Here is a 20,612-nt window from a genome sequence, read left to right on the forward strand (position 1 = left end):
AGTGTCTCGAGGTCATCTTTGGAGTCAGCAAATATATGCGCTGAACTGGTAGGCTCTTTTTTCAGAGACGACTTTCTTTATACCGCAGCAGAGAACCGCATCCATGCACTTTGATGCAGGCTGGACACATGCCCAGACAACGCCCTGGGCATAGCAATATTTGGCACCTCTACGCCTATACACATCTAGAGGCAACATGATATAGCAACATGAGCAACATGACAGAACAGGAATTGGCTATTTTGCCTTCCTAAAGTGTATTTCATACCAAAACACCTGCAAAACTCAATTTAATGTAAAGACCACAAGCAAGAAATATGTATTATAAACGCACACATTGATAGAATAGAATGTCTTTTGTAAAATGCATTTGAAAATGCATTAATGTTACCTCTTTTACCTACCCCTTTCTTTCTCCCCTGTTGATAAGTTACATTAGGTCGCTCACTTAGATAGCTTAGGGTTCTAGTGCCTCTCCCCATCCAAATGGAAGAGAATAGTAGCACCTGAGCCTTTGTGCTGCAGCCTGTCAGGTTGCTCAGACTGCGGGCTGAATCCCGCATTCTGAGCAACCTGGAGTCAGCTTACACTCGCTGGAAATGGAGTAGAGACTGCTCATTGATCCCCGCCTTCCATCTCTGGGGTGGCCATCTGAAGTAAGTATTTTGTTTGAAGGAACGGGACGCCACAAGTGCATGGCCCATTCATTAAAACAAAATACCTTGCAATCAGGAACCCAGACTAGAAAACCCACTGTGATCATAGCAGTAACTGGCCGGATCAGGTGTTATTGCAAATTAATAGAATAGAATAGGAAGGACACGTATGACCATCATTTTGCTCTGCATTTAATGAACAAAGTGTCAATATTAAATGCTCAAAAAAATTCTTTTGTGACAGTGCATTAAAGGGGTTCCTATTTATTTTCTGACATTTGTTCAGGTTTCCTGATTAGCAAATAAAGTAGATGTCTTTAACATAATCCAGTAGAGGCCAATAGAGATAGCCCAATCTTGCTGTAATGAGCATCTGCTATGATATGATAAGATATGATATGATATGGTATTTATAATGCACCCATACACAAGTGTTTCAAGGCGCAACAAGGAAGGGAGGGGAAACAGAGGGAGGACAAACACAACAATCCTACTAGGCCAAGTGACATTGAGATCATGCAAGTGCAGGTGGGAGGGGAGGGAAAAAGTGTAAGGGTAAGGGGAGGATGGGCGAGTTCCAAACAAGGGATCAAAAACAACAAGTAGTGCGACCAGCAGGTGGCAATTGCAAGGGTTAAAGTGCAGACAGCAGGTGTCCAATAAGTATAGGTAAGGGGACTGTAGGGTTGAGGATACAGACCCAAGTGCAGGGGTTGCCAGGAGGCCATGCAGGTGTGCCACTGGGTGGGCATGAACCTGGGCCTGAATTCAGAGGGTAACCAGGTGACAAGTGCAGTATCAGACAGGAGATCAGCAGGGGAGAGGAAGAGAAAAGGTAGAAGCAAAGAGGAAGGACTTGAGGTGCTTCCGGAACCGGAGATGGTTCTGCTCAAGGTTCGGAGAAGCGACTGACCCTGAGGGAGTTGGAGGTGGAGGAGCGAAGAGCTTGAGTAGGAAGATATTTCTGAAGACAGAGTTGAAGGTATTGTGGTCCCAGGACCCAGAAGGCCTTGTGGACAATGCAGAGGGTCTTGAACTTGATCCTTGCAGCCACTGGGAGCCAGTGGACAGATTTCAGGGATGGAGAGATATGATCCCTGGGCTTGAGGCCAAGAACAAGTCTTGCAGTCCTGTTCTGGATGAGTTGGAGAGGGCGGAGAGTAGAGGCAGGCAGATTTAAAAGGAGGCTGTTGCAGTAGTGCAGCCTAGAGAGAACCAGAGCCCTGGAGACAGTGAGATTCTGGAGGAAGGTGATGTAAGAGGATTCAATTCAACACTACAGCTAAGTCAATGCCTAGTCTGGGATACTGAATGGACACCCTTATTGATATATCTTTATGTCCAGTTCATGAGTTCTGGATGACTACCCCTATATAACACCCCTCTCTTGGAATCCCCCTGACCCCACTGAGCCAAGAAGTAGTTCTGTTTTGCAAGTTTAAAAGGTTTATTTGAAAAAAAAAATAACAGTATATATATTTATATCACACTTTTATAATGAATTAATAATTGAATATCACACTTAATCTGAGCAGTAATCAATAATGGATAGTCTGGCACTAGCACACTTCTTTATAATCAATGATGAGTGGGTATAGGATGGATAAGATAGCAACAATACCTTTATGGTTTCAAATAGATGTAATGTGGAATGAAAATGCAGTACAGAAAATAACTTGATAGGATTTCAGCAAAAGACAATGTAATCACTTTCTTGGACAATTCCCCCCCTTTATGCAGTGTAAGGAGATGAAGATGAGAGCACACAGTTCTTAGGAATGCAATCAAATAGAATTCAGTTCAATTCCAGCAAGCTTAGACTACAGAAGTTTGAAACACAGGCCCAAAATGCTTTTATATGTGCTGGCAATGAAGTGAGGAATATGCTGAAAATGGTTTTAATTCCCTTTAGGAGGTTCAGGGTGAGTGGTATCTAGTTAATATTAGTTCAGGCTCACTCTAGCAGTGATTCAGGGATGGTTCTTAAGAGGCAAACATAATTTAGCAGTTCAGGCAAAAGCAGCTATCTTTTTACAAGTAAAGAAATCGGGCCCAATCGCAAATCGCGGCAAAATTCGCAAATGCGTGAATCGTGATTGCGGAGAAAGTATAAGGAGTAGGAAGTCGGTTCTAGGCTTGTTGGAAAGGTAAGATTCTAAGGTTTCAGAGGAAAGTTAAGCCAAATTTTAAAAGTTCAAAGCGACAGGTTACAGCTTGCAGCTAGAAAATGACAGGTGACAGCTTTGCAGCAGCAGAATTGACAAATGACAGTGGTGCAGCTTTACAAAATAACAAGTGACAACTTCTAGGAGGCAGTTCTGATTAGATTAAAATAGTTTGGATTAGATTATTTTAACTAAGAGATTGGTTCTGCACAGTTCTGCTAGGTACTCACAATATATTTTTGAAATAGGCCTGGCCACGATCTGTTCAGGTTTTGGACTGGACTCCGGTTCTGGTCTCGGCACTTCACAGTGATCTGGGTCAGCTCTGCTCTGCTGGTCTAGCCTCTCTGGATTCTGGATACTGCTCTGCTTTCTGGGTACTGCTACAGGTTCTGGAGATTGATGGATTTGAAGTCTGGATCTCTGGATGTGAAGTCGTCGGTCAGCATGCTCCGCAGCAAATGGAATTGAATGTCTCTACCTGTCCCAGCAGTCTCTTTTTATATGTTTTGAAAGTGGGTGTGTGCGCAGCATCACTAAGCCAGCCCCTCTCTCAATTTATCATTGGTCAAGCTTTCCTTTCTCTCTTGATTGGGGGAAAGAAGTGGAGTGGCAGAGCGATGTCATTATATGGCCTGCAGAAAGGACACTCCCCTGTCAAATTGCACGCAAATCTATATTTGATCAAAATACACAATTCTCAAATACATAGCGGTTTGTCATTGCATGTACATATTACCTATCACATGAGGTAGTCTCTGTTCAAACTCTGCTCTTCCTGGGGGCTTGCATTCAGAAATGGCAATTTATTTTTGATTTTAGTGGGTTATGCAACCTTGGTTCTACACATAAAAGTTATACACATATACACAGGCTGTCCATACCTACTCCAGTAAATTCCCATATCTCTAGCTTAAACATAGAGTATGTGGTGTCAATAAATAGCGGGGTTTTGCCCCAGAACATCACACAAATTGGAGTTTGGGCTTGAATCAAAGGTACATTTTTTAAATTAAGGCTCTCAAAGTTATACATCCCTGTCATTTGATTACAAAGAGTTATCAGTGTTTCTGTAAAATATATATTTTGCTTTCAATTCAGTTCTCAGAGTGTTGGAGTCCGCCTCCAAGACTTGGGTGGGTCAGTGACCATGCCTCTGCTGGCAGGCAGGCCTTTGTTGACAGGAAACAGTCAAAATCAACATATTCTATTCAAGTGCAAGAGCCTATTGTGTGGTCTCCAGGAGGCTGAGGTCAGCGGACCAGGGGGTCACTTTGCATTTGGTTATTATGACCATGTGATATCCTGGGCTGTGGTGTGAATCTCTTGAGGTGAGAGGGTTTCCGAGGCTTCTGGCCTCTGGGAACAGCAGGTGGCTAATTTTTGATTAAAATGCAGCCTTTGAAGTCAGCTGAGTCAAATTCCTTTGTCAGCAACTGCACTCAGTTCTCCTGTCAGAGTTTAGACCGCTAGCGCAGCCTTTCGGATTTTGTTGATACTGCATCCATTTTTGGGATCTTTCTTGGATTAATGCATTCCAAACAGGAATGGTTCTTACATGGTAGTAAATAATTCTTGCTTAACATTGTTTTGATGGGGCTCCTTACAGTAAAATGGTTATGTGGAACCCCACAAAAGGGTTGAATCTTTAAAGTGGTGCGATGAGCCACGATTTCAGCAACTTTTTGACATCAGTAACAGTGGATTTTGTTAACAAAGATCTTTCTTTACACTGGTGGGTGGCAAGTTAGGTAACCATTTTGGTGTGCAGACAAACTGCGTGGTTCTCCTGGATTCTGGCGCACATGTGGGCTTTTTGGCCATCTTGGATTTTCTAAGCCCACAGCACCAAATGTTGCAGCATGATAGCTCAAACGTGGGTCAGGACACCCAATAGTGAGGAAAGGAAGAATACCTCTGAGGAGGTGCAGTTGGTAGTTTGACTTCTTAGAGACATCAGAGATGTGAGGAGAGAAGCAGAGCGTGGAGTCAAGGATGACCCAGAGGTTCTTAGCTTCACAGGTGGGAGCAGGAAGAGGGTCAAGCAGGGCCAGGCAGAGAGTGACAGGAAAGGAAGGTGCAGGTGTGCCGATAAGGAGGATCTCCGTCTTACTGGCAATAAGGCAGAGATCATTGGCGGCACACCACTCGTGGATTGCAGACAGACAATCCGAGATGAGAGATGGAGAAGTGGCGGCAGAGAGGAGCCTGAAAATGAGCTGAATGTCATCCATATAGCACTGAAAGTTAGAGCAGAGAGCAGCAATGCGGTGGGCGAGAGGTGACAGTTATTGTTTGAACTGCCAGGGAGAAAGGTTAGACCCCACGGGAACACCACAGGTATAGAGGGAGATATTGGAGAGGAAGGTCCCAAGTTGGACCTGGCAGGGTAGTCCGAGAGGAAAGAGGTGAGCCAGGCCAGGGCCTGAGCAGTGATACCCAGGTTATCATGGAGCCAGTTGAGCAGGATGGCATTGTTGACCGTGTCAAAGGCAGAAGAGAGATTGAGTAAGATGAGGAATGAGGACAGAGGAGTGTTTAGCATCAAGGTTAGAGAGCAAGTCTTCATGGATTTTCTGGAGATCAGTTTCCATGCTTCTGGCTGATCTGAAGCTAGACTGATGGTCATGGAGACAACCAACAGATTCAGTGTGAAGATTAACCTGGGAGATGGCCAGCTTTTCCAAGAGTTTGCCCAGAAAAGGAGTGATGGAGATCAGGCAGTAGATACAGGAGGGGTTGGCTGAGGGTTTCTTGAGAAGATGGTGCACAAGAGAGTGCTATCTCATGCTATCTCATGCTATCTCATGCTTTCCAACATAAAGGAGCGTGGCCTGGTATAACTGACAGTTGATTATTTCGAAATGGTTTGTACTTGATGAATTTGCTCCATATTTTGGTGTATGTTCATCTCCCAAGTAACTATCAAGAATGGTCATGGGGTGATTTGTATTTTATCAGGAGAATTCCATTATTAAAACCCATATGTTACACCTGGATCCACTAGAAAGCATACCTTGGATGTCAATGAATTTTCACTACTGAGAACTGGCATAGTTCCATTTGGGAAATCGTGCCCCTGCCAAAACAAGTCATTGTCATTGTAAAGACTGCAGGGGGGACTGTACTTCCTTTCTCTATATGGTAGAGGAGAGGCACAGAGGACCCCAGTCAAGATTCTCTATTATTGGTTACATAGTTGAGCAATCAGGTCCTAGCTTCTCATGAGGTGATGCAGGCTGGTTCTTAAGTACAGTGTAGTCCCCAAGCCCCCACAAAGGAATAGCCACACACTGTACTAGTTAAAACACTGTCTTTATATAATTAAGTTCAAGGTTATGTACAAAATCACAATAACTCACTTTGTGCTCAGAAAATCTACAATGGCAAATATATACAGTCCTAAAGTGGTACCACAATTATTATCAGATCTCATTAAAGTGCATCAACTATACTCTGGTCAAATGTCACAAAGATCACCTAATAAAGGCAACTGACAATAGACATAGGAGGAAAGCAGTTGGTTAGAACAATTGACAGAATACTGGCCCCTATCAACTAGACACAGTTCTTTGTGGAGATCCCCCCACCTGGGTAACCTGTAAAGATATATCACAAGCCCAGTCCATATATCGTTCTATAAGTCTTATTTCCTTCTATAATGTTTCTGCCACCCCAATCTACCTGGAATAGCAGAGTTCGATGTCGGGTCATCGACGGATCCTTCTTGAGCAGCTCCCTTTAAAGCAGGAGCCATGGATCGTCGAGATCCCACGAAGAAAGTGAACTCAGTGGTGAGGCGGCAGCTTCGGTCCCAGTGGTGCTCGTCGTTGATGAAGCGAAGGCGTCCTGCAAGGAAGAGGCGTGCTGGGCACCTCGATGACGATAGTTCAGGACTTCAAAGAGTTTGTGAATAACTGTGGCCCAGCAAGGGCGTTGAGTTGTCCGGTGTCTCTACGGTCATTTGGTGATGGGAAACTCACCGGCGGATGCTACTCGGCACATTGACGGCCTGGCCTTCTCAAGCAGTATAAGGCAGGCTGCAGTGCAGACGAGCACATCCGTGAATCAAAAGTCTGAGGCAAAGGAGCGTGCGACTCCAGTCATCGGAGGCTTGGTGTCAAGCGGTCCCCTCTTCTGGGCAAAACAGCTTCGACAGGGCTCCAGGGGTTACAGAAAACTTGCGAACCCTGGTTGACGACGGGGGATGGAATGTCCAGTGCTGATCTTTGTTCTCCTCGGCGGTCTCAGTCTCCAGTCAGCAGCCTTTTGAGGGCCTGACTTCCAGGGCAGTTCGGTGAAGGTTAGTGGTGCTCGATGGTCCCTCGGAGCATGGGAAGAGGGCGCTTAACCAGATCTTCTCTTGGATCAGTCTTGACAGCTTTCGGATTTCGGCAAAGGGAGACAGCAGTCAACCTTCTTCTTCAGGCTCGGCTTCAAGATTAAGCCTCAGTTTCAACTTCAGCTTCTGAACAATTTCCAGTGGTGAGAGGTCCCCAGATATACTATTCTGTCTCTCATCCACACTGCTGGGTCACACTCAGCAGCCAATCATTCAGAAGGGCATTCAGGCAGTTAGTCAGCCAATCAGGCATACAGTGCATTCAGGCCACACTCCTCCCTCTCAGACACTCACAACAAGGAATGTGTATTGGTACAAGTAACCAGCCATTCAACACTACACACTGCATTCATACCAGTTTCGGGCAGGGCTGTCTCAGACATTGTGTCAGACACCAGAAATCAGACATCCACAACAAGAAGTGCATTATTGGTCACACACTCCATTGACCCAGGTCCCACCCACAGGGTGTACCCACAACATGCAGTCACTGGGAAGGCTCCAGCCATTCTGGCCTGGACTTCACAACAACACCATATCAAACTTCCACCCAACAGCCAGTCAGGGGGAAGGGACAGAGTCAGGGCTTCCCAGGACTTTGGGAAAACAAGGTAACAGGCAATAGAAAGCAAGAGGCCACAGGAGCCATCTTGTTTCCTATCGGGAATCAACTGGTTCCAATGGCAGGGCCTGGGTATCCCAAAATGGAGGATACTCAGAGCACCTATCATGTTCAGCATGGAGCTGCCACCAGCCTATACCCTGCTCTGTGGACCACACACAGGTGAGAAAAACATACACTAGGAGCACAGGGTTGTACCCCCACCCATGGGTGCTATAAGGGTATCCCATGGGTCTGTACACCAAACCAAAAACAGGAAGAGCTGCACTGCCAGGAGTCTCACATGGACTCCTGGGCAGAAAACAATACAGAATGCAAATGAAAAAGGACTACAGGACAAGGACAGGGAAACCCGGTCCCTCCAATGCATTTCCAGCATCTCAGTCATCTCAGGGTTTTACTTGAAAGTATGGTGTCATGGCAGATATTACATTTGACTATTTCTAAATGGTTTCTTCTAGATCCAGTTACTGACCTATGGAGCTGTGTACATCTCCTGAACTACTATGAAGAAAGTTTAGTGGTGCTTTGTATCCATTCCGGTGTGCTGCATTACCCACCATCTCCCTCTCAGTACATCTGCAGGCAGTGCCAATGCAAGCTCAACTCTTTCCCTCACTAAACACAACCCGTTTCCTCTCATTCTATCCCACCGCTTTCCCTTGCCATCCCTCTTTTCCTTGCCCTTTCTTTACTTCGCTCATCAGTGTCCCTCATTCCCTCACTCCTCATAGACATCTTTGCAGTGCATACACCAAAGAAAAAAAGATTGGCTCTGCCAATGCTTGTCTAGTTGTTCTGAAGCGCTTTTGGTCATCTGTGTTATTCACAGCTAATTGTCAGAATTAAGAGGATTGAGGTACGAAGGGAGAATGCGATATGCTCAGGATCACACATGTGGGGAATCCAGCTCCCCAGGTTAAACATTTTTAAAGTATGCACTGGCACATGAGACAATTTGACTCAAGTATGAATTGGCAAAAAAACAGCAAAAGCAATTGTCATATCAAGCAAATTTACCAAGCCCCCACCTGTATATTTATAATGCATTGGTAGAAATGATTAGCATAACTTTGATTGTTTAATCTGGGGAAGGCAACATATCTGTCATCTGTTGTGTTTTCTTTCATGGATCCATCCGCAGGGAAACCTCCCACCAATCAAACATTGGAGGCTTATCATTTGTTGGCCTTTTATGGCTCATAAGTGAACCTCACAAAACACAAGAAGTTATCATAGAAACAGTTTAGACAAATAAATCAAGTCTCACATTAAGAGGGTAAATGAGGGCAAGAGAGGATGCATATTTCCCAAAGGCAGGGCACTAAAATAGTTGGTTGAAAACATTTGAAATGGATCTTTGTAGTTCTACCAAGTGAAATGTCAAATGCAAGTAAGGATAAATGCTGTGAATTATGATTTTAGAGGTTGGCACACTTAATGAAACCATGCATACTTCCAAATACCAATAGGGGTGATGATTATCTACATTTCATAATAAAAGGAGACCACTCATGCAGAATCTTGCTCCGAGCATCTGTGGCTACATCCAGCTGTTGGCAATTTTAGCTTCATTGTGAGGTGAGAATACCTGGCATAGGGTGACCAGATAAAAAAAATGGGACATGCCATAGACACAGAAGTAGGACTACAATAAAACTGTAGTCCTACTTCTATGTCACTGGCCTATTGCGGGGGGGGTGGGAGGGGTGTGCTCACAGGCGCACTCCTCTCATTGGAGGAGAGCACTGGGAAGGGAAGGGGGAGGAAATGGTGGTATGAAAAGCATTCACACCCCCATTTATGCACACAAAAAGTCGCTCTGGGACTTCGAAATTGGGTCCCAACAAAAATCGGGACCGTAGCCAGCCAGCCTTCCAGTCCCTGGACGGGGTCTGGAAAATGAAAAAAATTCCGGGACCCCGGGACGGAGGGTGATTTCCCTGGACTGTCCCGGGAAAAGCGGGACCTCTGGTCACCCTAACCTGGCAGGATAGCCTTGCATATAGGTGTTTAGAAAAATCCACAATTGAATAGGATGGGTGTGTGGATTAATAGCTCCTGGTACTTTCTCGGACAGGGCACCTAGTGTAGTGCTATCAGGTACATAAAAAATTCATCAAATAAATTGGAGGTGAGAAAACTATTAGCAATCGCCCCATGGGGCTCAGAATCTTGGGCAACTTCCCAGGCCGCACATGCCCAAGGTTGGCCCTTCTTTGATGACCACAGAGGCTCAGATCTCCAAGTTCATTACTGCACAAAGCTACTATGTTGACAATGTAGTGCAGACACCCAGGCTGGTGCATGCTTTAGATCACTGCGCCTTGGTTTTAGATTAGGTATCAAATTACAATTAGGAGTTTTACTATGATTTAAAAAGTGTACTAATATCGGTACATGTCTCTGGAACACTGGAATATACACTTAAACGCGTTGATTATGCTCTGCGGCTTTCAAGATTTCTCAACAGGCAGGTTTCACTGCACAGAATAACTTTTTTTGTTATGTTACATTTGTTAAAGAGCTTGGGCCCGATTCATGGCATTTATTGCACGGTTCAAAGTGACTTTGCAATGCTGAAAAGTGACGTTGAAAGGTGACGTTGCACTTCCGACACACACCCTGATTTATGGAACTGTGCAAAGTGTATTTATGCTGTGCAAAGTCAGTGCAAAATCATTTTGTAATGCAAAAATGTCTTAGTACTGACTTTGCACAACGAAAATACACTTTGCAAAGTTCCATGAATCGGGGTTTGTGTCGGAAGTGCAACGTCACTTTTCAGCAATACAATGTCACGTTGAACCGTGTAAAAAAATTACATGAATCGGGCCCCTTGCTGGTCAGCTAATCCTTCGCCTGTTGTTACAGAGGGAATGTAAAAGTGTAATGCTTTATTTTACATTGAGAACATACAATGCTGAGAGTACCTCACAGGGTCGGTATACTAGTGGATCGTAGAAAAGGGGTGACAGAAAAACAGACTAAAACAGGCCAACCGATGGGAGATTATTTTGCCTCAATGATATCGAGAACGCTGATTTAAGGTTACTCTGTGCGGAATGAATGTGACTGTTTTGAAATGAGTCAATAAGGCACATCTTTTATTAAATCAATTCATAACTTGAAGTCCTTCCTTCGTGACTGAGATGCACGTGACCGGATTGCACGTGACACCTTCGGATTGCTATACATCCTCCCTACTTGTGGGTCGATGTTACACAGAATATTTAGAGGACCCCTAAACCCCTAATACTGGAGCTAATTCGAATACGAAATGCAGGAAAAACAAAATGGCCACCAGCAGGGCAATTACTTTGTGGGGGGTGTTCATAAATGAATGACTCATCCGCCTTGCCTTGAAAGAGGCTGGAAATGATCAGCGCGGGGGATTGAAAGAGAGTGTAATAAAAGGTGCATTGATGAACAGCAAACCAATTCTCATGTACTATTCTCCAGCAGGCATCGAGTGCACGACACAAGTATCACATCAATGTCTTTGTTCTATAAGAACGCATATGTCTACATCTCCTGATACCAACAATACCGCCTATGCGCAATTGGATAAGCAGCAAATAAAATGGAAAAGTCGTCACAAGTTCAACATGTTCCAATCCTACAATATGCAATACAGTACAAAAAAGTATATGTTTTTCTCTAAGTTACAGTTGTGTGGCTTTCCATTCAATGGCAAGTCATTGATAGAAGAGTGTGTCCATTTAGACATGGTATAGATAGCAGTATCACCTCTAATACAGCTATAAAATATCATTTGTATAAATATGCTATATTTAAACAACATGCAATATGATTTACTGAACTATTAGCATTGATGGACAGGTGGGACAATCGTCCCAGGACCCCTAGTGTTTTTGGATGAGGCAGGGGGCTAAAAGTGTGCAGTAGGGAATCAGCGAGGGAGGGCACGTGGGGGGGGGGCAGTTGACAGCGTCTGTAGTGCAGGGAGAGTGATGTATGTTTTTGCTTTAGTATATGTCATTTTAGATAGTAGCAGCCATATTGATTGAGGCCTAATCCTGCGCTCCAACCAGGGCCATGGCTCAAGCCACACGCACATGGGAATAAGTGTGTGCATGCAAGAATAGGGAATAGATTGTAGCATGGGCACCAGGGACAAAGGCCAGGGTGACAGAGACTCATAGACCCATCATTGCCTCATGTTGCCAGCAAATGTATCCCAGAAGGAATGCACCCTGCAAGGCTACAAGGGGTTGAGAGCTCTCTGCGAAAAGCAATCCCACAAGAAGGAGGGCATGAGCCTCCGACCTTCCACGTTCCAGCTCTAAGTGGTAGCGCCCCAATGCACCCATCCCAAGACCCCCAGCATTCAAAGGTACCAGTCAGTCCCAGACCACTGACCATAAAGCTGTTAAAACCCCCCCACACCCCTGCCCCAAGTGATCAGAAAAGATCTGAAAGCGGGGATTATCTGCCTCCACCATAGGTGGTGTGATTTGTGCTGCGAGATGCAGGAATCGAGTTAGTGTGTGCGATGCAATGACCTCGAAGTATCCTCTTAGCCCTTGTCTGCAGTACCAGGTGCACATCAGGTTAGAGATAGAGCCTGCATTGTTTTCCTTTACATAATCAACAATTTATTGTAGCTTCATGCCAGGTGATGTGCAAGGGAGAGCCCACGTGGAAGAAGATCGACAGAAGGGGTTGGGACCAATGGCCTGGCATCCCTTATGAAGCAGGTAGCCTGTATAGGGTCTCACCAACCAGCCATTTGGATGTGTACATTATGTAATTTACATCACTGATGACGCAGTGTGCTTTTATAAAGTGTTGCTCATACTGATTTAGCCAGAACGTGCCGCAGCAGTTAAAAGTGCTTTGCAGGCACATTTCTATGTTTGTGGAAATAAAACGTTGTTCTCCTTGCAAGAGGTGTGCTGTTCCTTTTTCCCTAGTGGGTTGTATATTTTCTGATGTGAGCATTGAGGGCTTTTTCTACATTTTACAAACATACTGCCAGCCCCTTGTGAAACATCCCCCTATCTATTTTATAATATAAGGTAAGGCATACCTTTTATTGGTGCACCTTCAAGGCAATAACTGGCATTCATCATTTGGCGCCAATGCCACATGAAAACCTTAATGATGTGTTTTTCAAAAGAAGAGGCTTGCCATCATTTTGATAGGGAACCAATGGAACATCAAGTGATGAATTAGTTGAAGTCAGTGTGCAGTTGGTCATCGTCCTACACAAATAATCAATAGACAGACAAAACACAAAGAAAGGAGTCAACATCCCTCCAGAATGCAGATGACTGTGGAAGATACTTCAGTTTCAAAATGGCCTGAATCCTAAACGTTAATGAATGAGGTTTGAAAGCCACTTCAGTCCACAGAAATGTCCAACCAAGTAGAAGCACCAGTTCTGGGTTGAAAAACATGGTAGGCAAGCTTGAGAAGAAACCAGAAAGCAAAGCGGCGGGCGAACCGAAGTAACTCAATTGCAGTACAGTAATAGTCCTCTGGTTCAGCATTAAGTATTCAGAGTTTCCAAGATGGCTGCTGTGCTGGTTGAAATGCTCTAAAAAGTATAATTTATTTTCAATTTGGTAGCTACCATACACATACCCTGCTTGCTACAATAGCAGCTAATGGGACTGTCAGTGGTGTGGATAGGTTGTGACATGAGGGCCAGTGAACACGCTCTTTACTGCTGGACCGTAACTACAGTTTTGGCCAGATCTCAGGTGTCTTCAGAGTTGTTCCTCAGATGTGATCAGGGTGCATTGTGCTTGTTTGAGTAGCAAATATTGTGTTAGACATTTTTATGGAACAGCACATGTTGTGAATGTTATGCATACAATCAAGCTGCATGCCTGTATGAAAAAATGACTTCATGCATGTGACATTATCACAGAGTCTCCTGTGGGATGGGTCTTAAAAACAGTACAATTGGGCAGGAACTCAAGTTGTTCCTTGGTAGATGTGAACTAATTAACCACTTTTGGTTTTTAGACACACACCATATTTCATTCTGGGACTTGCAGTCCTGTATTTATAAAACTGTGCAGATATTCAAAATTACAAGTGCTAACAATGCCAGAGCATGATTTGAGAGCTGATTGTTACAACACTTGAGTGTGAATGGAGCAGTTGGGTGTGGACATTCTGGGATGCCCTGTTGGCATTACTGGTCTTAAGATGTTATTGAACTATGTAGTTATTTTGAATGTTGATTACGGTTGTGTGACAGAAGAAAAACATGCATCTACGTTTGCTTATGTATATAGAATGGATATACAGCCAAGCTACCTACCCAATACAAAGAGAAAACATTGGGGAGAGCCGGGAGAGTGCCCACCAAATGTGTGGATGATTGCATGGGGCCAGTACACACCTATGTAGCTCTTCAGAGATATTTATGGAATCTGTATATGTATGAACAAATCCTGGGAAGGTACTTTGTGCCTTTCATCCTTACTCAGTTGATACAATGAGTACACGTGTTTGCGTAATAGTAAAATATTTTAGTTACAATCCAATGAAGACAAAATATAAAAGCTCAAATTTGGCCTGACCAATAGAGCGTACAAAATGTAAACACTTCATTTAAAGAAATATGTTTCCCTTAGTTTATGGGTCACTGTGCTGCCAAAGGTTCATGTGCATATGGTGCAAACCCCCCTTTGAGTGAAATTCTGGCTATGCCAATGTAGATCGTCATAGCCTCTGTGGCAATTCTTCCACAATTTCTCCATCCACTTTGCATCTGATAGGGGCTCTTACTATGCAGCCAAACTCTCTGACAGGTAGGGAAACCCTGTGTTACATTGCACCTGAACTGGAGCAAAATAAGGATGCCCAAATAACATAATATCAATGCAGAACTTAGCATCTAGCTTCTGGGCACTAAATCACTTTTCCATCTCATATGGTCAGCGCTAGAGTTATTTCCTCTAACTCTGGATAGGAACTGGAACCTTAATCATTACATCACAGCACTGGAGCTTTAATCTTTGCCAAATAAGCTGATGAGCGTTTTTAAATCCTCCGGAGATAAACAGATTGAATGCAAAATGGGGTAATTTCAAGGTTTTGTGGACAACAGTCTTAAAATCAACAAAACCATCTGACTTACAAAAGCTTGTCAACCATTCTTAGTCAGTTTGTCAGTGTAATGAATGCCAGATTTTTTATTTATTTATAGTCTATTTATACAACAGTTATACACAGGTGAAGTGCTTCAAATCTCTTCAAGGCGAGAAGGGAACAAGGGAATACAGTAATCATTCGTAGGCCTTGAAGATTCCGAATGATCAAAACAGAGAAAAAAAACTAGAATACTAGGCTTGACGACATTTCTCCTAATGTAAGTGCATGAATTGTTATAAGTTGTGACCAAGCTGGGGAGGGGGAGACGGGAAACAGTGGCGGGGGGACAGGACAGACAATTAACTGGTCCCAGAACATTGAGGTAATGCATACATACATGCGGAGTTGCAGGGATGGGGAACGGAGTGGAGAACAAAACTAGTCCGGTCCAGAAGGGCCCTGGGTTAAGTGCAGAGAGGTTGACCCACTTATGGAACGTAAACTGAAAGTGCAGTAATGCTGAAGAAAGTGCAGCGGCACAGAGGGAAATTAAAAGACTGGCGGGGAGCCTAGGACCTGTTAGGCTCTAGAGGTGAAACCAGGCAACCAGTCAGCAAAAACTGAACAGAGTTAGGGGAGTGGGAAGGAGGGAGAAGAGAAAGGAAAGGAGGTTACCATGGGAGAGGGGAAGAGAAGGAGGAAGAGAAAAGGTATGTATTGAGGAGTTTCCTGAACTTAAGCTTTCCCGGCTCAAGACGGAGAGAGGCAGGGAGGCTGTTCCAGAGGGAGGCACCTGCAGAGGATAAAGATCTAACCCCAAATCTCTGTTTGTGAAAGCGGCTCACGTGCAGAGAGTTGGAGGAGGACAAGCAGAGAGCTATAGAGGGAGAGTATTTAGGAAGAGAGCGTTGTAGGTAGTGTGGCCCATTGCTCCAGAAAGCCTTGTGGATTATGCAGAGGATCTTGAACTTGAGACTTGCAGCCACAGGGAGCCAGTGGAGGGATTTCAGTGCTGGAGAGATGCGGTCCCAGGGCTTGAGGCTAAGGATAAGTCTTGTGGTTCTGTTCTAAATGAGTTGTAGAGGATGGAGAGTAGAAGTAGGAAGATTGAAAAAGAGGCTGTTGCAATGGTTCCATGTAATTTCATCGCGGGATGAAACAACGATAGGTTTTTCTCCATGGATATTTCAATGAGAAAACTCATCATTTTTTTTAATCATTTTTTTTGCCCCCCCGATCCCCTTTAATTATTTAACTACCCACACCCCATCTTTATATTTTTTAACCCCTCCCTACAAAATTCGATGATTTTTCAGGTTGAAATAACAACAGAGAAAAACACAGCATCTGTACCGTTGCAATAATCCCACATATAGAGAACCTGGCTTTCGAGGTGATGAGCTTCTGGGGGAAAGTTAGAAAAGGTAGAATACCTCTGAGGAGGTGCAGGTGGTAGTTGGACTTTTTGAAGATGTCTTATAGAAGAGAAGGAGAGAGTGGAGTAGAAGATGACCCCAAGATGTTTTGCCTCATTTGTAGGCGAGGGCACAGGGCCAAGGGAGGCAGCCCAGTGAGACTGTGGGAAAGCGGGAGCAGGGGTCCCACTGAGTATGATCTCTGTCTTACTGGCATTCAGGCAGAGATCGTTAGCAGCACACAGAGCCTGAACTGCAGATAGACAATCCGGGATAAGCGAGGAGGAGGAAGCTGAGGGTAGCCTGAAAGAGAGCTGTGTGTCTTCTGTATAACACTGAAAGTTAGAGGTAAAGGTCAAGGTCCTGTGGGCCAAGGGGGCCAAGTAGATGTTAAAAAACCAGGGTGAAAGGTTAGATCCCTGGGGGACACCTCAAGTATAGAGAGTGTTAGAGGAGATAAAAGGCCTGAGTCCACCTCGGAGGGCCGGTCAGAAAGAAAGGAGGCAAGCCACACCAGGGCCTGATCTGTGACACCCAGGATATGACGGAGACGGGGGATCAGGTTGTTGTGGTTTATCGTATTGAGGGTGAGTTAGTATCAAGATTTGAGAGCAGGTCTTCACAGGTGTTCAGAAGAGCAGTTTTCATGCCTCTGGATGCTCTAAAGCCAGACTCATGGTCATGGAGAGAACCAACATATTCAGAATGGAGGGTAAATTGAGTGATAGCCAGATTCTCCTGACATTTTCCCAGGAAAGGGGTGATAGAGATCGGGTGATAGTTTGCCGGAATTGACTGGTAGGCGGTGGGTTTTCTGAGCAGAGGGTGCACAAGAGAGTGTTTGAGAGGAGAGGGGAAAACTCCAATGGTGAAAGAGAGGTTGCAGAGGTCGGCCAAGGCTGGAGTGAGAGTATCAATATTGTCCTTGAAGGTTTTGGAGGGGCAGGGGTCCACCTGTTTGGAAGAGGCTTTCATAGACCAGACTTGTTTAGTGACCTCATCAGGTGCGACTGGGGAGAGGGATTAGAGAAGAGGGGGAACAGTGGGGGTGACCTAATGGGGCCGAATTGTTGTTGGTGCAGGATGGGGAGCAGAAGAGAGTGAGGACAGGATGTCCTATGTTTTGGTGGAGAAATGTGCAGCCAGGGCTGAGCAAAGGGCCTGGGAGGGTGCAGTAGAGGATGCAGCTGCAGTAGGGTTGGCCAGCTCCCTGCAGACTTTAAAAGGTTTGGCCCGATTGTTAGATGCCGTGGAGATGCGGCCTTGAATGTAGACTCTTTTCTTGGAGCGGATGGAGAGTCTATATTACCTTTGAAGAAAGCAGCAGGCCAGTTTGTCAGAGAATACTTTGTAACTTTGTAAGAGAATACTGCCAAAACCAATTCTATGGGATACAAGGAAAAAAGTACTTCAATTGGTTATCTTCATGTTGAGGGAAGAGCTACAAAAGGTTGAATTATTTTATTACATGGAAGTTAGAATGTGCAGCATCAGTTGGAGGGAAGCTCAGGAATCCCTCAGCTCCTTCTTTTTTCCATAAAGGGTGGATCCATTAGAGGTTTTTCCAAAAGGTTTGGAGGGCATACCCTCATGCTAGCAGTGGAGATCTATCATGCTAATGCCCTGCCTGGTTCTCTTTAAGGATCTGATATTTGGGATCATAAATCTTGGAAAACAAAAATGGCAGATGTTTGCAGAACATGGCAATGTCAAATTCGAGGTGAAGGAGTAAGGAGCAGGAACACCATAGGCTTGAGACCTTTGTGTTCAATGTCTTTCCCCTAAATTCCAATATCTCCCTGGCTGGAGAGGGATGTGGTTTCATTAAGGTGTTTGCCCTGTATGGCCCTCTCAGATTCTGTAGGTATACAAGTGATTTACTCTGGAGGGCTTAGTTTACTAAGCAGATGGTATGAAGTTTTTCCTTTGTTAGAATGTAAAGCCGTAGGAGCATTCAGGGTTGCCAAGATGGGGTAAGAATGTTTTATCCAACACTTTGGGCTAGTTATGAAGTTGTGAGATTTCTGGAGTTTGGAATTGGACTTGGCAGGGGGCATTACATGCAGTTATTTGCATTGTGTATGTATAAAAAGATTACTGCTAGAATTTGGCTGATATTTTGAGGCAATAATAGGAGAAATAGAGTCCTGTGTAGCCTATGAAATTAGTAGGCGTAAGTTTGTTTGTTTATTTATATAGCGCGCCAGACCCAGAGGTAAGAGGGTGCAAATAAAAGCTGGTTGTCAAAGGTGACCTATAGGTTTCTGACCTTGTAAGTGGGTTTTGAATTTAGACTCATTGGTGGGGATTGGGGGCAGTTTAAGGGTGGTGAACCTGGTTTATTAATTTCTTCCAGATGGACCTTCAAGTTCTCTCTATCTAGGCCAAGTCTGTCCTACTGCTTCTACTTGTATGTGTGAGAAAGACAGCTATTGACTTGATAACTGTTCTCCAGTTCATTTGAGACATTGATGATCAGCAGTGCGTCACTGACATACATAGAGTATCTGATGTTGCAGCTTTCAAGTTATTGAAAAAACAATTTAACACAGTATAACATAACCAGGTACATTCACCTTCCTCTTAGTGGTACCTAATATATCCAAACAGTCAGGGATCCCTTGGTCTTAAATGTCTACTCTCATTCACAGGGTTATGCTAGGGTTATGGCTAGGCATACTAAGTCTCTGGTTCTGGAATGAAACTCAGGAGCACATAAATAAAATATCCTATTTGTAATTCTTCTTACATACACACACACCACTTCACCAAAATGGCTGGAATAGCACACAGGACACAACAAATTATTTAACTCTTGAGGATACCAGTGGAGGTGGCATCACATAAACTTTGACCACAGAAGCTGACTAGCGTGCAGCTTTTCAAGAAATCTTTATTGCATTAATCTAGGCTATACCACATCCTCTCTGTACAAAACGAGTTCCTAAGGGAATTCTTCAAGAGCTCTGCATGGATGCGTGTAGCAACCACCTTCCCAATGAAATCTTTAATTTGTGCTGTTCCCATGATTTTGGATGAAGAGGTTGGCAAATTGGTTGTTTATTATTTATTATTGTTGGTTTGATTAACTGTTATTCTGCTTCACATTAGCAACACTCACTCCTAATCCCAAACTCAGCTCCATAATTGGTCCATTCTTGGGATCCATTTCTGAGAGTGAACAGTGGTGGAGGAAGACATAAATTGGCCTATATACTGTTTAACTAGGGATGCATGATAGGCAGTGAAAATGTCAATTAAATAAACATTGCAAGAAAAATAGAGGTAAGAATATTGACCAACAAAAATGTCAACAAAAATAAATTGTCAGTAGGTGGAGTTTCCGATGTTCCACTGCAGCTTCTTCCCCTCATCGCCTTGTGTTTACCGCGTGGCACGGGATGGGAGCTTGGTGGAAGAGGTTACAAAGGAGGAGGATTAGATTTCCAAATCCCTTGGACAAAGTGTATATGAGGAATACATGAGGGGTTTATTGTTTTTGGTCAGTACACAGATCATTTGCTTAGATGTAAAAGGTACAACATAGGTAGTTGTTGTGTTGTTGTCCATATCTGACTAGTCTATATTTTTAGTAAAGCATTTCACATAAAACCACAATGTTGATGTAGACTAAATTCAACAGCTCATATATGTTTTGAGTCTGACTGCAAAATAGTGGATTTCCAATCAGCTCATAATCAGATTGAGACGTTAGATTATAATCACCTGAGACCTGAAACAGATAATTTACCCCAATAATCAAATAAAGTAATTATCATGCTTATAAACTTTTTTTAGAAGTGATCCAAAGTGCCAGGTGTGGTCTGTGAGAATGATGTCTGACTGAATAAAGAGGCACAGAAAAAACTATCGTTTGATAGATGCATTGCTTCCATTATCAATAACCACTTTCATTTCATCAAGATTTTGTTACATACTGCTGTCCTTGGTATAATAATTCAAGTGTAAATAGTCACATAGCAAATTCTTCAACTAATGATTGTCCTTTTCTTGCCGCAGCATCAACGTGATCCTCGTCTGAATGAAATATTATTTCCTTTCTTTGATACGAAAAGGGCAATACAAATATTCGAGACGTATGAACCTGACTCTGAGCTGAGGGAAAAAGGTAGGATAGAGTGACGTGTACAAATGAGAGGAAAGATGCTGTCTGACATGAGTAATGAAAGCAACCATTGTTCTTGCCATCTTTTTCAAAGGTCTACCATGTTGATATATGATGTTCCTCTGACAATGGGATGACTTTGTCAACTTCTGTGTGTGTCTTACACATCCTCTTAATCTGTGGAGAATCTAGTAAAACCTTGTGGAGATGGA

General features: G+C 43.8%; 1 protein-coding gene across 4 annotated transcripts in view; it reads left to right on the forward strand.

The window, feature by feature from the left end:
• The window catches only part of PLCB4 (phospholipase C beta 4), a 1,535,154-nt gene that overhangs the window by 968,399 nt on the left and 546,143 nt on the right, over window positions 1–20,612 (forward strand). For all 4 annotated transcript variants that reach the window (XM_069608295.1, XM_069608297.1, XM_069608296.1 and 1 more), the window contains exon 13: window positions 20,295–20,403. In XM_069608295.1, coding sequence (XP_069464396.1) covers window positions 20,295–20,403 — 109 coding nt within the window. The remainder of the gene's footprint in view (window positions 1–20,294; window positions 20,404–20,612) is intronic.

Source organism: Ambystoma mexicanum, chromosome 4q (genome assembly GCF_040938575.1).
Source record: "Ambystoma mexicanum isolate Mex_15411 chromosome 4q, UKY_AmexF1_1, whole genome shotgun sequence".
NCBI lineage: Eukaryota > Metazoa > Chordata > Amphibia > Caudata > Ambystomatidae > Ambystoma > Ambystoma mexicanum.